This window comes from Microcaecilia unicolor, chromosome 6 (assembly GCF_901765095.1).
Source record: "Microcaecilia unicolor chromosome 6, aMicUni1.1, whole genome shotgun sequence".
NCBI lineage: Eukaryota > Metazoa > Chordata > Amphibia > Gymnophiona > Siphonopidae > Microcaecilia > Microcaecilia unicolor.
In genome coordinates, this window is record NC_044036.1 from 4,626,961 (window position 1) to 4,649,748 (window position 22,788).

At 44.5% G+C, this 22,788-nt stretch overlaps 1 protein-coding gene across 1 annotated transcript in view; it reads left to right on the forward strand.

The window, feature by feature from the left end:
- The window catches only part of CDC20 (cell division cycle 20), a 251,137-nt gene that overhangs the window by 222,754 nt on the left and 5,595 nt on the right, over positions 1 to 22,788 (forward strand). The window contains 1 exon segment of the mRNA XM_030207534.1: positions 8,284 to 8,401. Coding sequence (XP_030063394.1) covers positions 8,284 to 8,401 — 118 coding nt within the window.

Here is a 22,788-nt window from a genome sequence, read left to right on the forward strand (position 1 = left end):
GACTTCAAACAAACAGCCGTAGGTTCAAGTTCCACTGGGTTGTTCTGCATTCTACTCCACAGGACTAGATTCACCAGGTCCACATAAACTCCCAGTCGTGCAAGGCAATCTGACCCCAAACATAAGGGTTCCCTCAAGCCCCGGACAATAGAGAAGTGTGAGTGAATGTCTTCTTTCCCACAGTCAAGGGAAGGCCACATATTCCGTCAAGCGGCTTGGAGCCTTGTCCCGGTACCTGTACCGAAGTAGAGGAACATCTGCTGAAGGGAAGTTGTACAGACTTACGAATTTGGCTGTACAAAGAGTCACTGATGTAGGAGAGATCACTAGTGAACAGTAAAGTAGCTTGAAGCAATTGGGTGTTAGCCACCTGAACTGGTATGGTGAATTCATCACCTTTCTGGGTGATGACAGTCACCTTGCAAGGATGAGCAAAATCAGGACCAGAGATAGGAGATGAGATTTCAAGTGATGCTGAGTCCTGTGAAACAATCTCTAGATGGTCCGCTTGTTGCACCAGCTCTTCATGCTTCTGACCCCCTTTTGGTGCCTCTGTCAACGGAGGCTCCCGCATGGGCGGATCCGCGGAACACCGGAGATCAGTCCGCAGGGGAGTGTCCTGTAGCTCCACAGAGTTGGCATCACCGACTGTACGCCAGTATCTCCCTCGCACATATTTAAGGGGTCGAGTGACTTTAGACCAGATCGTTTCCTCGTCATAATCCACAACAGGCCGAAATCTCTTCAAAAGGTCATTTCCAATCAGAAATTCTTCACCCTCACTGGTAGTGATGATGGCTGGGTGCCTGACGGTCATCTGTCCAAGCTGTAAAGATAGCCAAACCTGTCCCACAGTTCCAATACTTTGATTGCCATAGGCCACCAGTGACAAGTCGCACGGTGTGACACGCAGCACATCCTGACCCCCCCCTAGAGATGCCTCTAGTTTCTGAAACAGGCCCTGGGTGACCAAAGTCACCTCTGAGGCTGTATCCAGGAGACCTTCACAGGAAAGTACTTGTTGAATTAACAACTCCACGGTATATCTGTAACCTTAGATATAAGCTTCCTAGAAAATACCTGACTTCCTGGGATGAGTCTTTTGAAAGAGGCCCTTCCGGGTTCGAGGGCTGCGACGCAGCATGGTTCACGGGGGACTCCTCACTGATGGACGACAACGCATCCACGTGGACAGTGGGGGACGCTTGCGGTAACAAGGTTTCGTGGCCACGTCTAGTCATGCTTGTTCTTCCTCCGAAAGAGGATGGCTGTTCCACCTCAACAGATTTAACACTCAGCCCTGGAGGGGTCGGCGGTCTAGAAGACTGGTCCTTCTGCTTCTGGAATTTGACCTTTTTATGAGATGGAGGTGTCTTAGGTACATTGCTAGACTCCGCAATTGAACATCTTGCCATCAATTGGTCCAGCTGAGCTTGCATAGCACGAATCTTCTCTGCATTCCACTTCTTCTGATTAAACCGCTTCTTTTTAGGTTGTTGCTGTCCCTCCTGTGCAATAGGGGGCGCTGCATCCCGCGGCAGGGCCTGAGAGCCCGGCGGCGTAGTTGGTCTCGGCGCTTTGTTTTCCAGAGAAAGCGTGGAAGTGACCGCACAAACAGCGGGTGGTATCACCCTGTTGCGACTCTTGGATGCCGGTTTCGGAGTCTCGGCTATTGGCTTGGCGCGGCAGATTTCAAAAATTCCTTCAGCCTGCTTTAGAAGGCTGGAATAGGGTTCTGCGTTTTTTCCTGCCAAGGGAATCTTTATCGGATCAGGCAGACCCTGTATAAAAAGTTCCCTGAAATCACCAAATTCAAGATCTTTAGAATCAGGCGGCACCCCCCCTTGGTAAAATGCACGCTTCAAGCGATGGGCCCACTCCCGCGGACTCTCCTCCGGATTACAACTAATAGTATACGCTGCACGCTTAGCTTCAAGAGAGTTGGCAAAGAGACCGTAGCGCTTCGCTAAGGCTTGTGCTCCACTGACCGTAAATCAGGGTTTCGGAACATGATCAAATCTAGAACTTCATGGCACTCTGTACTAAAGGTCCATTTGAGGAGGGCTCTGATGTCATCCTCGGAAGAGACGTGCATGGTCTGCAGGAGTTCATGCACTGCCTTAAGATGGGTTTCTATGGATACCGAGGCAGACGCTTTAAAAGGCGCTATTACGGTGCGTAGCATCTTTATAACATATGCTTGCCTCTCCATAGACATTCCTTTCTTGGGTTCCGGCTTGAAGTGCCGCTGATCACTACCAGGTGTAGAGAACCTCGGGGCAGGTGCGTTGCTAAAACTGGGTGGATCTGCCGAAGGCTGAGGCCCTGAGCTAGGCACCTGACCAAGTGAGCTGATGATTTCAGCAGGCAGTTCCCTGGACCCGTGCCCCCAGTGGGGTGTGTCACTGTCTCGGGTCTGCTGCTTAGGTCAACAGCCACTATGGGGCTGGATTGTACAGAGGGGCGGGAAAGAGCCGAAGCCATGCCCCCAATGGGTGTGTTAACTCGGGTCCCTCCCGGCTCACGTAACGGTTCATTTTGGGAGCTGGGCTTGGGTGACCCGCAGCAAAACTGTCGGGGAACTCTAAGGTATACGGTACTTCTTCCTGCGCCATGTGCGTAAGCTCTTGCTGCATTGTGGAAATCTTTACAGTGCACTCATCTAATGCTTTAGACAATGAATCTCTGTCCTTCACTGTACATTGTAATTGCAGTGAGACTGTCTCCTGCTTCTCTTTTAACTCCGCCAACTCTAGCTTGGCGGCGTGCCAATCTTGAAACACAGACACAGATTGTTCTTGAGTGGCCACTAGCTCCCTGCGCAACTCACTCTGAACACCTTCTGAGACCTGTTTTAGCTCCCGATTTAATGTCTGCAACTTATCTGTTTCCCTAATCTGGTTGTGTAATGCATCAGTCAAACGAGAAAATTTCTCTTGCAACGAATCAAAAGACCCGAGGTACTGGGCAATTTCTTGCTTTAATGTGTAATTAAGTGCTTCACAATCAGTTAGGTCACCCTGCAAAGTTTTACACTTATCATACAGTGTCTGGCACTCCGTACAAATCTCTTCAGAAGAATTAGGTGGGGCGGGGCTTACATTGGTCCCTGCTAAAGCAGATTTGACAGTCTGTAAATCAACTCGTAATGCAGCTAACTCACTGTCTCGCTCCTGGACAGTTTCCCTAGTCTGGGACAAATCTAACTGCAACTCTGCTATGCGATCTGTTAGAGGTACAGATACCTGTCTTATCTCATTCATCAAAGAGTCTTTAACTGCCAAAAGAGACACGCCCAGTTCACAAAGCATCCATTGTGACAAATGCTGTTTCTCTTTTATAATTGTATTTAAAACCGTAGCATATGCTTCTGAGCTATTCGGTGAACTGCTACCAAATAAAGCACGTACAGACTCTACTGTAGGAGGTGTTGGTTTCGTCTTACTATGAGAGAGTGGCAGTAATATTTTCATCACGCCCTTCTCCTGTTCACTCAGGAGTATTTCAGGCAATGTGCCAACCGTGCCGGTCGCCATGTTAAAGACTAAACACACCCTGTTTTCCTTCCTTACAGAATTAGAGAAACCGTTTCTTTCTCTTTTGGAGCTCAGAGTAATAAATCTGTCAACCAATTACAGCAATAAAACACAGCTGTATAAACAAAGTCTGCCGTCAGCTAGGTTAACTGCAGTTCGTGCAAAAAGAAACAGAGAGTTAAAACAGCTTTCTGAAAAGACCCAGAAAACGTTTTAACTTGTTATTCCTGCACCAACCGTCCCGGACGAGAGCCCCAATTTGTAGGTGGTTATATATATATTTTGTAAGAGGCCAATTCCTACCTATGTACTCGCTTATGTCTAGGGGGCGTGGCCTCTGCCCAACCTTAGCTGCATGGAAAATAACGAACAGACCAATGGAATATATTAGTTTATTTATACAGCGTTATATACAAAAATATAGAAAACTCTTATCAGCTTATAGCATCAGCAATTCCTGATTGCATGCACAATGATACCAAAATATAGAGAATAACTATGATTATCCTATTGGCTAATCTGTAATGACAGATAAACACAATACCAAGATCCTAATGATTACCACACAAATCTTATACTAGGCTAACAGCAACTAGAGATCATAAATCCTGACGTCACACATCTGTTGGGTCCGAGCACAGACTAATTATCTAACCCAGCCTGAAGGAAGTAAACTATGATCTCACCGTCCCGGTTACCAGATCAGATTCCTTCCGATTCCTCAGCCGAATGCCTCAGCGAGGTCCCACAAGCTCAGGTGATGCACTTGTCTTGATCAGCCACAGATGATACAGACTCAGTATAGATCCTGTAGACAGCTGTAATCTGGGGAAAAGCTTTGCCAGGTATTATCAGTAAGTCTCTCAGGTAAATTAGGTGCTTGCAGAAATGCAAGTGTTCTCCTCTTCTGTTCTTCTGTTCTTCTCTCTTCTTCTTCTCTCAGGAACTAGTCTCTTTCTGTTCCCGCTTCTCAGATCAATCAGTTTTCTGGGAGCCAATCAGAAATAATCCCACCATGTACTCCCAGCATCTGTATGAAGCTTCCTTTGTCCGTCTTATCTCGTAAGCTCTCTCTCTCTCCCTCAAGGACATGCATTCTCCCCCGATACAGAGTGACCTTGGAGGTGGTGCAGGCTTCAGTAAATCTATTACAAGCTGAAATTCTGACTTCTGCACAGTTGGTAGTCAGACATATAGGTGAAAGGTTGCAGCGTCCATTTTGGCTGTAAAGGTGCTCTCATATGCACACAGGGTGGGTGAGATCACAGCAAATACTCCTACACCTCCCATACCTCTAGTAGGGAAGACTTTGCTGAAACTCAAGCAAGACCATAGGATCATGATCCTGATTGCTCCTTTCTGCTCCTTTCGGTTGTCCTCCAAAGAATCGTGGAGATTGGAGTGTTTTCCAACCCTCATCACCCAGAACGAGGGGTCGCTTCTCCATCCCAACCTCCAGTCTCTGGCTCTCACGGCCTAGAGCTTAGAATTTGCCTCCTTGGGTCTTTCAGAGGATGTTTCCCAGATCTTGCTTTTAAATGGAGGAGGTTTGCCGTCTGGTGTGACATCAAGACCCTAGAACCTCTTTCTTGCCCTACACAGACCCTGCTTGAATACCTTCTACACTTGTCAGAGTCTGGTCTCAAGACCTACTCCGTAAGGGTTCACCTCAGTGCAATTAGTGCTTATCATCGGCGTGTAGAGGGTAAGCCTATCTCTGGACAGTCTTTAGGCCGCTTTATGAGAGGTTTGCAGGACGTGCATGCAGGATGTCATCAGTCAGGATTCACAGCACAGATCAGCGAACACACCAGAGACCAGTGCTGAAGAAGGCTAAGGCTGGCGGGGGTTGGGGACTCGCGCCAACGAAGGTACTTGGCTGTGGGGGAGGGTTGGTGTGGGGGGGGGGGGGAGGCGGGCTAAAATGTGCCCTCTCCCCCACCTTGGGCTCTGGACCCCCCTCCCGCCGAGGTCTGGCTATGCCCATGACCTCTATTAGTAATTTTCTACAGCATTTGGAACCTATGGGTTGCTATTACTGATAGGACCCTATTAATAAAAGCACAACAAGATTTTGAGCTAACGTGTTAATTTCCAACATTAACATGTGATAACAACAAAGCCTTTGTGATAACTTTGTGACAATCAACTGTCACCTAACATTCGAACCTCATGTGTAATGCTTTCCGCAAGGAGAGGTGAGCCCTTGTACTTGATGAGGGAAACCCCTCACTGGGCTGTCGGCCAAAACCCCGAGTTCCCCCTGTGTCTCCCACCGTTCCTCAGGGGTTGAGCCCCTGAGTGTGGGTAGCCAACAGCAGAGAGAACAAAGTCCAGCACAAAGTCCACAGGGTTAGACCAGGCAGCAGAGAACAGAAGATCCAGGGACAGGCAGTGGTCAGTACCAGGCAGCAGACAATGGCAGATCCAGGAACAGGCAGAGGTCAGTACCAGGCATCGGTCAATCGCAGATCCAGGGATAGGCAGAGGTCGATACCAGGCAGCAGTCAGTAGCAGATCCAAAAGCACTGCAACTAATCAGCGAACTGAGTAGAAGCCGAAGCACGGAAGTACTAAGGGCAGAGTCTTAAATAGTGTAGAAATTAGGCCAAAACTAGCACAGCTGAAATCAAGATGGCTGCCCCCATCGGTGACACCCTACGCCCAAATATGGGCTTCCTTCCTGAAGCTGCCCTACTCCAAGATGGCTGCCATAACTTGAGCTGCCCCCTACTAAGATGGCCGCCCGAACCTGGAACAAGCCCAAAACCAAGATGGCCATCCGATCCTCCGGTGCCCATACTCTGCATAGACAGGGAGCGTGACATCATGTATCTGCAGTAATAGCAAAATCTTTTTCAGCTCTCTAGAAACTGAATCGAGTCCGGTTATATTTTTCTTCTGATATCCTAAGGCTTCTTGTAGAGTTCCTTGTTTTCTCACAAATGGACTATTGCAATGTCATATACGCAGATTGCAAGGAGTGGATCCTGAGAAGGCTCCAAACAGCCCAAAATATGGCAGCTTGATTATAGTCATGTGCTTTGAAATAGCCTCACCTTTAAAGTTGCATTGGCTCCCCATCAAATCTAGGGTCACCTTCAAACTCTGTTTTCATCAACCAAATTTTACATGGCTTGGCCCCAGATTACGTGCACCAACTTGTTGAACCTCCACTGCGTAATGCTTTCCTTGGATCCAGGGATTACCTAAGACTCCGCTTTTCAAATTGTAATAATGTTGGAACTTGCTCCCAAAATCTACTAGACATAACTATAATTCGTGCAGTTTTGTAAAATGTTAAAAACCTTTCTTTTCACGGTTTCTTCTCATGGTTTATGAATTCCAGGATTAATTAACTTGCATGTTATCTTGCATATCACTTATGAACTGTATCCTCTTATTTGTCTGTACTTCAGATATTGATTGTGTTGTGAGATGATTGTTGTACACTTATTGTTGCCTACTTAATCTCAATTGTTAGCCACATTGAACTTGAGTATAACTTGGGATCATGTATGATATAAATGTCTTACATAAATTCTCTGAAGTTCCTCACATATAAGGTATTGTTCTTAATAGCACTGCCAGAAGAGTAAGCAAACTTTAAGCCCTTGTGGCAAACCCACCTTACAACAGGTTCTACCACAACAGGGTTGTTTTCTGAATCTACCCCAAATTGCTCCCTAAAGTGTGATATCTGTGTTTCACTTCAATCAGTTCATTATCCTCCTATCTTCTTCCCTAAGCCACACTCATCCTGGAGAAGCAGCACTACATACCTTAGACCACAAGCATGCTCTAGCATATTATCTAGAGTGTACAAAACCTCATAGTAAGTACTCCAAGCTTTTTTGTATCCTTTGACCTTAACAGATTAGGGATTCCCATCACCAGACACACTGTCTCCTACACGTATGCTCAGTCTGGGCTGAACCTTCATGGCCGTGTCACCGCTCACAATATAAGAGCCATGTCGGCATCAGTAGCCTATTTCTTCTGTGCCTCTATTGAAGAAATTTGCAAGGCGGCAATTTGGTCTTCTATCCACACCTTCACTGCTTACTACTACCTGGAACAGCATTCTCAGCGGGATAACAAGTTTGGACAAGCAGTCCTTCAAAATCTTTTTACTACTTAAGTCAGCTCCACCCCCCCCCCCCCCCCCCCCCCGTCCCTTTTTTCTGCCAGGCTCACATTCTCCTTGGTTCACAAGATTATATTTGTGAGCCTAGCAGCTAGTAGGTCCTACGTGTGAGAATATCATTTCTGTCTGTTCTTGGAGAAAGCAAAGTTACTTACCTGTAGCAGTTGTTCTCTGAGGACAGCAAGCATATATTCTCACATCTCTCCCGCCTCCCCTTGGAGTTTTCTTAACTTTAGTATTGTACTGCTGGTCCCACGCTCAAGCTTTGGGTGGGAAGTCACCCACACATTTGCGGTGGGACACTGCCTTAGTTTTAAAGTGGCAGTGCACTATGGCAGTGTCTGCACTGGGCTTGGTGGATGACATTACCCACATGTGAGAATATATGCCTGCTGTCCTCAGAGAACACCTACTACAGGTAAGTAGCGCTGCTTTTTCTCTTCTAGCTACATGCCACAACTGCTCCAAAGCAAACTACTAACTTTTGAAGTTGACTACATGCTGAGTGTCTGAAGGAAGTATCTGGAATATTGTGTTTTTTGAATTATAAAAAGATGTTACAGCATTTATTTTTCTAAACTATAACTTTTCCCCCCAAAGGTCTGTTCTATCCTTTGGTCAACAAATTACAAAGAGCTGATTTCTGGTCATGGGTTTGCTCAGAATCAGCTTGTTATATGGAAATATCCCACAATGTCTAAAGTTACTGAGCTTAAAGGTGGGTAATATTTTTTTAATCCTTTTGAAGGGAGAAGGTGGCAGAGATGTTTTCTGAATCTTATCAATTTTCACTTGGTCAGCTTTTCTTCTCTTATTGATTCTGTAAAGAAGAAATTGGTATTATTGAGAGGCTCATTAACACAACTTGTATCAGGAATTTATGCTTGTGAAAGGTGATACATTCCCATGGGAAGATCCTAAATCTGTACATAAACTAATTGAGGTGTTAACAATAGTTAGTGTTAATTGGCATTTGTGTGCTTATAGCATGCAACTCAAAAAGAGCTGTGGCCGTGGTAGGAGTATGGATGGGTCAGGGGCATTGCCAGAAATTAAGTGCAATGTTATAGAATACTTGGATTTGCATGCCCAGCTGTCATCAGTTGACGGTCAGGATTTACCCCAGGTTTTGGCAGGTGTAAGTCCTCGCACCCAAAGTTTGGCACAGGAAGTATGCCATGCTACTATTCTTTAAAGGGCACTCTGTGCGGGGTTCTCTTAGTAAGGTTCATAATGGTGCCTAACGTTGGGCACCATTTACTGAATCGGTCCCTAAGTCCTTACAACATGAGTGAAGTCTCTGATGAAGCCTGATAAAGGAACACTACTCCAGCCTAGGTTTCTAGAACTTTTGAGCAGGTTCACCACACATGTGCCACTTCCCTCCTGTTGCACTGGACTGCTTCAGTCTTTCATTTTCTGCGTAACAAGTCGCACATTCTCCCATGTTGTCAGACTTCTGCATATTAATAATTTAGAAAAAGTCAAAGAAATTTTTGTTAGGCCTGTCAGTTGTGCAGTTTTTCCCGATAAGAGCCTTAGGTTTTTCAGATTCGTTTCCTTTATTTTTTTTCATGCCCATTGTTGGGTAACTTCATTGAGTCATCTGATTTCACTATGGCTCTTTTTCTAGATGGCATGTTCTAAGAGTCTCCAGTGGCTTCAAAAGTGCATCAGGTGCCATATCTGTAGCAGATAGGCCTAACTGGTGCCTGCATTACCTGGGGTCTGACCATGATACATTTCATTGTAAATTGTTCAAATGTCATAGAGGAATTTGAGAAATAGCACAAACGGATTTTTGGTACAGAGAAGTCAGGTCCATTGACTTTGGTATCTTGTTTCCATGGGTCATGGAGCTGCAACAAATGCTGAGGATGCATTGTTTGTTTATTTATTTGTAGCATTTGTATCCCACATTTTCCCACCAATTTGCAGGCTCAATGTGGCTTACATTTGCCGTAATGGCGGTTGCCATTTCCGGGTAACAATTACAAATGGTATTGTGTTAAGGTGCATACATACATGGTAACGCTATGGAGCATAACATATGTGGAATAGATCAAGGTATAAATATGCGCCATGTGCATACATACATGGTAAGGAAGAATAGATTATTACTCAGGAACCTTCATGCATTACCATAAATTGGATTATAACATACATTAGGTCATTGACTGTGATTCATGTAGTATTGTGAATTTGTTTATGTAATTGGTGAGTTGTTTGGTTACCGTGCTTTCCATTAGTTTTACTGTCAGGGGGATAGATGCTACTGGTGATAGTTGGTTGTGTCATTTAGTTTTTTCTTTAAGTCTTTGGGTATGGGTGTGGAGTGGAGGAGTGGCCTAGTGGTTAGGGTGGTGGACTTTGGTCCTGGGGAACTGAGGAACTGAGTTCGATTCCCGGCACAGGCAGCTCCTTGTGACTCTGGGCAAGTCACTTAACCCTCCATTGCCCCATGTAAGCCGCATTGAGCCTGCCATGAGTGGGAAAGCGTGGGGTACAAATGTAACAAAACAAAAAAAATATATGTTTCCTTTGTCCTTGGGAAAGAGTCTGTGTTGTAGCATGTAGTTCAGGTGTGATGTAAGGTCTGTTACGAAGCGTTTGGGGGCGAACCTAATTAGGCTACTGGGACAAATATCCAGTTTGGAGTGGGTTTTGGAGAATTTGTTGAGTGCTTCAGTTATGATTTCTTTGGTTAGCAGGTCGAAGTCATTCCAGATTCGATCTGCTGGGTATTCTCCGGGAGCAGGGTCCAGGCAATCCATAAATTTTTCGTGATCAGTGGTGTTGAGTGGTAATGTGGATCGAAGTTTTATGATTTTCTCATTGAAGTATTTGGCAAGTTGATCAGCCGATGGGGTATCTGTGCTGGCTGTGGTAACCGGTGTGGTGTCTATTAATTTATTCACGAGTTGGTAGAGTTTATGTGCATCTTTGTAGTCTGGTCCTATTTTGATTTTGTAGTATGCTCTTTTGGTTTATCTTATTTTATATTTGTATTTTCTTTGCATTTGTTTCCAATCTTTAAGTGTAAGTTCATTTTTCATTTTTTGCCATGCATGTTCGAGTCTCCTGACTTGTGTTTTTAGTTTCTTCAGTTCTTTGTTGACCCAAGGTATTGAGTTGTGTCTTCATGTGGTTCTTGTTTGTAGTGGTGCGGTTTCATCTAGTATGCTCCTGCATCTGTCGTCCCAATTTTGGAGATAGTATTTGGAGTCTGTCTGTGCTAACCATTCATTTTTGTAGATCTGTTGCCAGAAAGTAACAGGGTCGATCTGACCTGTAGTGGTGTAGGTTGTGCTTTCTTGCTTGGGGTGCGTGTCTTTTTTCCGCCATTGTAGGGCTACGTTTAACTTGTGGTGGTCTGACCATGGTATGGCCATCCATTTTGTATCTATTAGTATAAGGTTTGAGTCCAAGGATAGTTTGTGTGTAAGGAGGTCAATTGTGTATCCTTTAACATGTTTAGCTTGCATATTAGGCAGGTTAAGGTCCCATAGGTGTAGGAAGTCTTTGCAGTCTCGTGTATTGGTTGCATTAGGGTCTTCTAGGTGTAGGTTTACGTCCCCTACTATGAGTATGTTGGAGTTGGATATACATGTGTTCGATATAAAATCCAAAAAGTTTGATTGGCATTCTTGCCAGTTTCCTGGAACTGGAACCACGTTTAGATGGTCGATCAGGGTAGCATGGTGGATTCTAACTGAGGCAATTTCACGTATTGGTGTTACGGTGAAGTGGGATCTGTAGACTAGTGCTGTTCCACCTCCTCTTTTTTCTTTCCTTGTCCAGTGTGTAATTTTGTAGCCTGGGGGGCAGAGTTCTAGGATTATGGGGTCCTTTTGATCGTGGATCCAGGTTTCGCTGATGAGTACTAGGTCAAGATTGTCTGTTGTGATCCAGTCAGTTATTGTTGTTTTATTTACTACTGATCTGGCATTTATGTAACCCACCTGAATTGTTTGGTAGGGGTCTTTTGTGTTCGTGGTTGTGATGATTTTCTTAAGTTGTCTGTTCTCTTGTTGTGTAGGTTTATGTCCTTTCTTTCCTTTGTGATATGTTTGTCCCCGTGGTGTAGTTTTTTCATTGTTTTGATTATTGTTGTTCTGGTGAGGTGTGTTGTGCCTAGGTAATCTGAAGAGGTTAATTAGTGTTCGTATGTTGTTGTTGTTGTTGTTAGGGGGGTGGTTAGTGATTGGTGAATTAGGGATAGTGTGAAGGTTATTAGGATTAATTTGGTGATAATCATTTTGTTGCGTCTTTTTGGGAATCGATAATCATTTTGCGTCTTTTTGGGAATGTCTTTAAGGTGATAGTGACAGGGTTTTTTTTTTTTTTGTGATGAGTTTTCTAGGGGTTAGTGGGGTAAGCTCAAAGTTATGCAGGAGAAGTGTGCATGAGTTGGTGTTCAGCCTAGCATTAAATCATCAAACATTTCATTAATGCATCAGTATTATGAGCTACATAGAAAGTATTTGAGTGCATTAGAGGATTAGGTCATCAAACATTTCAATAATGCAGTGATATTATGATTTATCCTACCTAGTTACATAAAGTGCTGGCTGGAGAGATATTTTAGGAGGTCACTTAGCATGCTGCAAGTCAGAAGTCTGCAGTGCCTCCCACGAACCCACCCAACTACACAAACCACCAATTAGGAAGTTGCCCTAGGAAGTCTCTCAACACTACACAACAGGAATCCTCAGTGCTGCTCTCATGCATCCCAATTCAGTATTGCTTACGAGCTATGGGTTCGTCCGGCGTCCTCAGCGTGGGTCCGGTTGGGTCGAGTTGGCTAAAGTGCAGGCTTCCTGTGTTGCACCGATCAGGAGATGTGGGACGGTTTGAGTGGTTCTTGCCGTGTCGAAGGGGGTCAGCGATTGGGAGTAAGTCTGGGCGTCCAGCTCTCATGTGTCTCTTCAATCAAGGCGTAACTGTTTCTCCCCGTGTTGTTGGGATTGTAGCAGAGCGTCGGCGTGCGAGCCGCTCCGATCCCTGCTGGCTGCAGTCCTTCCAGGGAGGGGGGGAGATCTGTCGGAAGAAGTTGAGGTCCTTTCTCCCGGGGATGTGGGCCGAGTCACCCAGGGCAGCACCTCAGTCTTGCAGCAGAGCTGGGCCACAGTTGAGCCCCAGTGCCTAGTCAGTTGCGCCGACAGTTCGTGGACTGATCCTCGTGCGTGGCCGCCTCCAGCGAGCCACCCTCCGCTCCGGGGATGTCGGCGATCCCTCCTGTTCTCCCTCGTTCGGTTAAGCACAGCCAATCTCCGTTGGCTGCTTTGTCAGCGCGTAGGCGACACAAGGTTACCAGCTGGGGTCGGTTGCGACCGCCCACGTGTGAGGGCACCTGGGTCGGGATGATGGGCCGCTGGGGACCATCGGCGCAGCTCGTGAGCAGTTCGCGAGCCCAATTCTCGTCCGCTCCCAGGATCACCGACAGTGCCCGTCAGAACCCGTTCCTATAATCGACCTCTTGGTCGGGGATCGCGGGCGCACGCTCTGCCGATGGTTGCCATCAGGCAGCAGCTGGGCCGGGGCCGGCTGCCATGTGGTCTATGATCACCTTTGAGGGTCGGCCCGTCCAGCTCCCAGCGGTGTCCTGGTTCGGACCAGTTGACCGAGAGGTGATCCAAGTCTCATGGCGCCAGTCGCTCCGCACCTTGGCGATTTTCGTGTCTGTTTTGGGCCGATCCTCGACCACTGTCCGCTGAGGGGCCTCGGAGCTACCTGCTCCTGCAACTACCTATATCGCGACCATCTTAACATTAGTTTTGAGTGTCCCAATTACTCTTGACAGAGTATCAGCAAAGCCGTTGGGACCAATCATAGGAGTTCCACTTGGAGGAAGGATTTGTCCTTTTTTTCATTAGTGCCAGGGGACTAGGATGTTGGAGGACAGGCAGAGGCTGGTGCATATCAGAATTTTACCTCTTTGGAGCAAGATGCCAAGTTCATAGGGGCATGGAAGTCATTGGTGTCCTTAAAGCATCCTTAACATGAGAACCACTCATTTTCCAGAACATTGGAGGGGATGCGCCAGCCTCTGAGGGTTTGAGATCCTGCTTCCGATGCACCTTAAGTGACTGGGATGTGGCTACATTTGAGGAACAGCTTCATGGAGTGGCTGGAGTGCTGCTTTGCTCATGCCTATTCTGCTGCTTCAAAGTATATTCAGTATTGAGGCAAGAGGTTCTTCAGCTAATCCTTGAGACCCATGCGTTGCCTGCAAATGAGACACATGCTGAGACCTCAAAAGGTTTCAGAGTCTGTCAGCTATACTGTCCATCAGTAGAGGAAGCTTTATCAGTCCATCAGAAGTCCTTGGTATCTTGACGCTCAAGGCCTAACCCGAAGTCAGTTGGTTGAGACAGGCAGAGACTCGACTTCTCCCTTGGAATATTTTTCAAAGTCTGAATCTGAGCTGTCCTGGACTCTGAGCCAGAGGATTTCTCTGAAGAGGATCCGCCTGGCTTACCATCAGATCTCTCCACACCTCATGAGAGGAAAGTCCCCCCACCAGAAAAACCTTTCTCATTTATCATTTTATTCCATTTAAGTTAGAAATGGAGTAGCCAAGGGCAGAAATATTGGATACTTTCAATTTCTTGACCTTGATCCCTCCCCTGAACCTATACTGTGCCCATTCACAGAATCCTGAAGGATATATGGACCCTCCACCAGAGAAGCCCTTCTCATTCATCATTTTGTTCCATTTAAGTTAGAGATGGATTAGCCAAGGGCAGAAATCAATACTTTCAATTTCTTGACCTTGATTTCTGCCCCCGAACCTGTAACTGTGCCCATTCACAGAATCCTGAAGGATGTATGGATGAGAATGTGGTAGACACCCTCCCTGTACCTCCTATTAAGAAGGAGGTTCATTTGATGTAGAGTCCAGAAGGCCCCTGGATTTGGTTCTGCTTTCACTCCTCGGTGTGCCCAGGGAGAGAGCCTCAGAGAGTGGAGGAGTGGCCTAGTGGTTAGGGTGGTGAACTTTGGTCCTGGGGAACTGAGGAACTGAGTTTGATTCCTGGCACAGGCAGCTTCTTGTGACTCTGGGCAAGTCACTTAACCCTCCATTGCCTGCCGCATTGAGCCTGCCATGAGTGGGAAAGCGCGGGGTACAAAATGTAACAAAAATAAAAATAAATATTGTGTCTTTTGTGAGATTTTTTTTTTCAGAATGCTATGCTAATATCCCACACAGCATCCTACCACCTCTTAATGGGCTATTTGCAAGACGTGTGCAATGTAGTGAGATTCACCAACAATTTCCTTATGGGGAAAGCCAAACAACTCTGCTTCTAACAAAAGAATATGGAAAATAACATGGTTTGTGTGATCTATGATTTTTTCAATATGGCACTGAGAGCTGCTGGTGAATGGTGAATAAGACCGAAAATACTATAATGCCTTTGTATCGCTCCCTGGTGTGTCCATACCTTAAGTATTGCGTCTAGTTCTGGTCGCTATATCTCAAAAAAAGATATAGTGGAATTAGAAAAGGTTCAAAGAAGAGCAACCAAAATGATAAAGGGGATGGAACTCCTCATATGAGGAAAGGCTAAAGAGGTTAGGGCTCTTCAACTTGGAAAAGAGACAGATGAGGGGAAGACATGATTGAGGTCTTCAAAATCCTGAGTGGTTTAGAACGAATAGAAGTAAATCGAATTTTTTTTTTTTTTTTTACTGATTCCAGACACTCGAGGAAGTTATATGGAAATACTTTTAAAACAAATAGGAGGAAATATTTTTTCACTGAACGAATAGTTAAGCTCTGGAACTCTTTGCAGGAGGATGGGTTAGTATGGAGTGTTGCCACAATTTGGGTTTCTGCCAATTACATGTGACCTGGCTTGGCCACTGTTTGGAAAAGAGGATACTGGGCTAGATGGACCATTGGTCTGACCCAGTATGGCTACTCTTTTATGTTCTTATGCAGTGGGTTTTGTTGCTCAGAGACTTGCCTGGCTCTGAGTTTGACTTAAACTATGAAGTGTAAAAAAAAAAAAAAAAAAAAAAAAGCTTGCATATGTGCTGTGCTGTGGAAAGAATCTCTTTGGATATAAGATGCAAGAAGCCTAGAGTGCAGCAGTGGCTAAAAAGAGCAATCAAAGTTAGGAATTATTAGGAAAGAAATAGAGAATAAAATGATTCATAATGTCTCTATTGCTTCATAGTGAAACTACAACTTGAGTATTGTGTCTAATTCTGATCCCTGCATCTCAGAAAGACATAGTGGAACTGGAAAAGTCTCAGAGGAGACAAAAAAGCTAAGGGGGAAGAAATACTCACATGAAGCCAGGCTAAAGAGGTTAGGTCTCATCAGCTTGGAGAAGAGATGGCTGATGGAGGTTTATAAAAATCCAGAATGGAGTAGAATGGGTAAATGTAAATCAATTGTACTTTTTGGAAGAGTAAACAAAGACTAGGGGACACTCCACAAAGTTACATAGTACATGAAAAATCTTTTCATTCACTGTATAGTTAAGCTCTGGACCTCATTGCCAGAGCAAGTGGTAAAAGCAATTAAAGTATTTGAGTTTAAAAAAATATTTGGACAAATTCCTGGAGCAAAGGTAGACCTAGGGAAAGCCACTGCTTATCCCCGAGGTTAAGTTGCATGAAATACTTTCTGCGACTCCTAGAAACAGGATACTGGACTAGATGGACCTTTGGTCTGACCCAGTAGTTGTGTTAATTTTGCAGCATGATGACTCTTAAGACCCTCTAAAGGCCCATATCCAACCTGGCCACCTCTTGTAGGAGGTATCAGAGCAGAGGGCAATTGAGATCCTACTCCTCTTTCTCATCACAGACAAGATTGGGTTCTTGCCCTTGTGCTAGACAGCAGAGGGCCTTAAGGTCCTATTAAGCTTTGCAGTCAAAAGAAGAATGTGGTTTTCACTGTGTCCAGGACAATGTAGGCAGAATTCCTGTGTCTGTCCCAGATAACCTCTACTAGTAGGAGGGAAGCTCAGCTTCTGTATAGAATGCTGTCTCTTTATATTATCAGATGGTTCTAAAAATGCCTGGGTAGGGATACTGTCTTTATTCAACGTTCATCCAAATTGCTCACCAAGAGTATCCTAGTCAAACTCTCAGCATCAGGAAGTACTTGGCAAAGGAACTCTCTTTCCTCTTAGAAACTTAGTGGTAGAATCTGTTCCACCAGTGAAAAGAAGGCATGGATTTCATTCCATGTATTTGTCATAACATATTGGGGGGGGGGGGGGGGTGGATTTCATCATATGCTAGACCTATGGGCCATGAACCAATATCTAGCAAGGAAAAAGTCAGGATGGTTTCTCTAGGCACCGTCATTCCATGTCTCCAAAAGAATACTGGCTACGTTCTCTAGATGTGCAAGATATTTATAGAATGTATGTATATAGAGATCTCAGAGGGGAGATCTCAGATTTGTCATAGGGAAGAACCGCTTCCAGTATTACATAACTCTCCTTTGATCTTTCATCAGCACTGTGCATATTCACAAAATGCCTGGCAGTTGTAGAAGCATACCTATGCAAACTAGAGGGGGGGGGGGGGGGCTATTTGGACAATTGGCTGGTGAGGAGCATCTCTCAGGAAGAGGTAGATGAATCTGTGCATACAACCATTTGGGTGCTGGAGTTGTTGGGGTTCATTATAAACTACCCCAAGTCTCATCTAAGCCCATCACAGTTGGAATTCATTGTAGTCCTGTTAGACACATTTCTGGCAACTGCCTACCTTCCACAACAAACGATAACCAACTATTCCAGAATGGAAGAAGTTCAAGTATCTTCAGGTATCAGCTGGGCAGATGTTGAGAGATGCCATGTGTTTTATGCACCATTAATGCCATATGGCCCAATCTGAGACAAGCTCAATATGGTCCTTGTCTATTCAATGTCATCAGTCCTCTGTGGGAGACTTTATCCCAGTGGGCAGTTCAGTTCAGTCTGGTGAAAGCAGTCCCAGTCCAAATTTCACCAATTCGAATTGTGTAAATGATGTACCCAAATTGGGGGTGGGGCATGTAGATGGACCTCCCAGGAGAAAATTCACCAGATAAATTTCCTGGAGCTAAGAGCAACATGGAACATTCTCTAAAGGCATTCAAAGATTGGTTAGCCAACAAAATTATCATTCAATTTGGATAAATGGAATTCTTACCTCCTGTGTTGGGAGATTGTCAGGATGTTGAGCCATCTCATGTGATGATTCTAAGATCCACATATCTAGCAGGCAAGGACAACTGCCTGGCAGATGAATTGAATCGGATTCTACAGCAGTTTGGTCCCTGGATGAGGAAGTGGCTCAGTTTTCAGTATGTGGAATGTGGGGACAAAACATACATCACCAAACCCCAGAAGGGTTAGCAGTGAGTGAGAAGTTTAATTTATCTTAGCACTCTGGCTATCTTATAAAAATTATAAACAAAGCCAAAACTCACCTCACTTGCGATCCTTTCCCTATCTGTCCAAAAGTATACTTATGTACACTTATACTGAGAGTATTAGACACAAAGCTCAGATGATGATCTAAAAGGTAAAGCTGTTTATTTTGGTACTGGCAGCAAATAGTAATAAAAGTAATCAGAGACAATGAATCATGCCAAATCACTTAGAATGGTGGAAACAGTATCTGTCAGGAAAACTAGGATAGTGCACACTCACCCTAATCCTGAATTATTAGGATGCCTAACACCCCAGGCACTTACAGGCACTATGTAGATAACAGTACAACCTGACAGATGATCTGGAGGCAGGTCAGGAACTGATGTTGATGATGGAATAGAACTCAGGAACTCAGCAGGTGGCTTTCTCCCAGCCTGGTAAGAGTCTATGCAGGCAGGTGATGCCACAGATTAATGAGCCTTCATTCTGATAGTGGGCTTTGAGCCAGCTGATGGCCTCTATCTAGGTTCCTGCAGAAACAGCTCACTTGCCAACCAGCTGATAACACCTTCAAGGATGGGGTCTTTATACCTTTCTCCCCAAGTCTTTGTGCCAGCTGGACTGGAACATGATGTCCTGATGTATCCTGTTTCCAACAGTGGCCAGTCCAGGTCACAAGTACCTGGCAAAATCCCAAAACAGTAAAACAGATTTTATGCTGCTTATATTAGAAATAAGCAGTCGGTTTCCCCAAGTCTATCTTAATAATGGCTTATGGTCTTTTTGTTTTTTTTAGAAAATTATCCAAGCTTTTTTTAAAACCCTGCTAAGCTAAATGCTTTTTGCCACATTCTCTGGCAATGAGTTTAATTACACGTTGAGTGAAGAACTATTTTCTGTGGTTTGTTTTAAATTTAGTACCTAATACTTCATTCTGTGCCCCCTAATCTTTTTGGAAAGAGTAAACAAGTAATTCACATCTACTCATTCCATTCCACTTAGTTATTTTTATAGATATCTATCATATCTCCCCCCAGCCATCTCTTCTCCAAGTTGAAGAGCCCTAGCCTCTTTAGCCTTTCCTCACAGGAAAGTCATCCCATTCTTTTTATCATTTCTATAGCCCTTCTTTGTACCTTTTCTAATGTTGCTATATCTATTTAGAGATGCATTGACCAGAACTTCACACAGTCTTTGAGGTGTGCTTGCACCATGATGCGGTACAAAGGCATAACACCATATTTTTGTTTTCCATTTCTTTCCTAATAATTCCTAACATTCTGTTTGTTTTCTTAGCTGCCACATTTTATGCTGCTTATCCCAGAAATAAGCGGTAGATTTTCCCAAGTCCATTTTAATAATGGCTTATGGACTTTTCTTTTAGGAAGCTATCTAAACCTTTTTTTCAAACCCCGCTAAGCTAACTGCTCTTTACCACATTCTTTGGCAATGAATTCCAGAGTTTAGTTACACGTTGAGTGAAGAAATATTTTCTCCAATTTGTTTTAAATTTACTACTTTTTAGCTTCATTGCGTGCCCCCTAGTCCTAGTATTTTTGGAAAGAGTAAACGAGCAAAGGACACCATTACTGCTTAGTAGCTTTTAAATCATCCCATGATCCAGGAAAATGAAGTGCTCGTGTCGACAACATCCACGAAGCCACACATTTAGCTCCAGGATGCGAGCTTCCCTCATTTGGCCTTTTCCTTCAACAGGAAGGCTTGATGAGCACACTGCCTGAGTACATATGTGCTTTACCTTTTGTCCCAGTGCCACAAAGTCAGGTTTGATATGTTCAGTAGAATACCTAGCAGTATCATTTGTGCCAACATGGATGAGCAGCATAGGATAGTGGTCAGTATGCTTGATGAGTCTAGGCAATCTTTCCGCTACATCTTAAATCTTGGCACCAGGCATACTGCACACCTCCCTGGTCATCATGTCTGGTTGGCAGATGGGTGCTTCAGTACCCCTCAGAAGAGAATAACCAACAACCGCTACTGATCTAGCGGCTTTGGGATTATTGATCATCGTCTCCTTTCCTTCTATCTCGCTGCTCCCTATGCCTGGAATAGACTCCCTGAGCCGGTACGTCAGGCTCAGTCTCTAGCTGTCTTCAAATCTAGGCTTAAAGCCCACCTCTTTGCTACTGCTTTCGACTCCTAACCATGACTCTGTTACTCAGTACCCTCACTTATTGCCCTATCCTTTATCCTCACCTCTTTATTCCCCTACCCTTAATTGTTCTGTCTGTCTCATGTCTTATCTAGATTGTAAGCTCTTTTTGAGCAGGGACTGTCTTTTTTTTTTTTTTTTTGTGTATGGTGTGCAGTGCTGCGTATGCCTTGTAGCGCTATAGAAATGATTAGTAGTAATGTTTTCAACTCTTCTGCCTCCAGGGCTGCAAACCAGTTCTTCAGTTTAGCAGAAGATGGAGTTGTGTCGAGCTGTCCTCTTTCTGCACAAGGTCTTCTCTCTCCCTTTGTTGGAGATCCCCAATGTATTAATATGCATGTCCGGGATGAATTTCTGGTTGTCACAGATGTTTCTTAGTTTTGCCTCCTCCTCTCAGTTCTTTTATGAGGATTCAGTGTGCATACATTTATGACATGAAACCAGAATCTTGCCTTGGACCAAGCATTCAGTCTGGATGGAGACAATAGCTGTAATGGGATCTTTTTGTGCCTGTGGATCAAAGGAAATGAAAGGGCTGCCAAGTCCCAACTCTTTTTTTTTTCTCTTACACCAGTTCTGAGGGATATAGGAAGCAAATACATTTATTGTGAGATATCTAGGAACTTGCTCATATTTATACTTCGTTGCCTATTATTGGGAACAATTTTAAGGGAAGAAGTTAAATTAATATCCTTGTACTAGAGGTGTATAAAAGAGCAACAAACTGGTGTATATGTTAGATGAGATCTCTTTAATAGACACAGGAAAGGTACCTGATCCAAGATGGAAGGCTGGAGAGTTACTGCAGTCAGAAGTTATTTGCTTACAGAAAAAAAACAGATGCAATTAAGATAGAATTAATTGCTGGAGATAAAACAGTGGATTAGGCAAACTAGCAAGTGTTACCTTTGTGGTGGGTGGGCTGAGGGGGAGGATAGGAGGGCCTGGTCTAAACAGCAAGTGTTACCTTTGTTGTGGGTGGGCTGAGGGGGAGGATAGGAGGGCCTGGTCTAAACAACCAAATATCTGTAGAATGTGTCTCAACTATCCCAAAGCTTCATCAAAAACCACCTTGGGCTGAGGGGTAGGGTGGGAGGGCCTAAGAAGCAAGATCTATGGGCTTGCTAGCTATGAAACTATAACGTTTTGAAATGTAGTGGAATAAGAACAGACAAGGTTTAGAGAAATGCAACAGAATTGCACAAACCACAGCACAAGGTAAGAAAGAATTGGCCCGGTAAAAATGATGATGAGGAGGGAATGCAGAAAATGTGGCTTATCTCAGACAGTGAGGTTTCAATCGCAAGGCAGATCTCAAAGAAAAACTGTATTTTTAGGAGGTCGGCCACACCTCAGCCTTTCAGACCTGCCTACAAGAGACCAATGGAGGAAGGGCAGAAGCAAGCCTAGTCCAGAAACACTGAGGAAATAAAAGCTCTTAATATCTGAACAGTTTTCAAATGCAATGCCCAGGTAATCAATATCAAATGTAACAGTTTTTAAATATACAGTGGAATAAGAACAGACGAGGGAAATAGGACTTGATATACACTGCCTTTCTATGTTTTTTTTTTTCTTTTTGTGGTAAGAAAGAATTAGCCAGGTAGAAACAAGGAGGAGGTGATGCAGAAAATGTGGCTCATCTCACATGAGGTTTCAATCGCAAGACAGAGCTCAACTTGTGTAACTGAGCTGCTTGTTGAACAAGTTCTGATAAAAATGGTAAATTCAAAGTATGTGTATGAAATTTCTCCCCAAACTTTAAGACTGGCTAGATTACCCCTTTCAACTTCTCAGACTTTCCAACATCATAATTTGCATGTTTCTACTATCTGCTGATAAGATATTAGGGAAATACTGTTTGATCTTTCTATATACATTATAATAGTGGCACTGAAGTGGCCAAGGGACATTTCCTTGTCATCAAGCAGATGAAGCCATTACGTATGGGTTATGTCCATCAACCAGCAGGGGAGATAGAGAGCACTCAAACTTTCACAGTGCCCTCTTGGCCAGCTAGCTCCACTGCCTCTTCAGTATTCTCTATCTCCCCTAGCAGGGTGGCTGCAGCTTGTTCGAGCTCCAGAAAAATCTGCCGGGAGGTGGTTCCTGTGCTTTTGCCAGTTGTTAACCGGGGTGTTGGAGGCTATAGCAGCTTCACTTTAAAGGCACATAGGTTAGCCCTTTCCCTGCCTTACCCATACCTCTGTGGATGTGGACATATTGCCTTGCTTTCCCTGTCCTTTACCCACCAACAGTGGATACAGGCATATAGGTTCGCCCTTTCCCACTCATCTGAGCCTCCGGAGTCTTCAATACCTCTGCTTTCCTCACAGCTTAAAAAAAAAAAAAAAAAGTCGCGGCGCGTTTTTAAACGCAGAGACGCTGGAACAGAGGTTTTTTGACCTGATTTTCAGCAGGATCGTAGTTGTACACTAGATCCTTTGAGGTAAGAGTGTTTTCCAACTCCTCCGGGGTGGACCCGCGATCGGGGCGATTTTGGCGCGAAACCGCCATTTTGGATTTTACCGCCATTTTTCG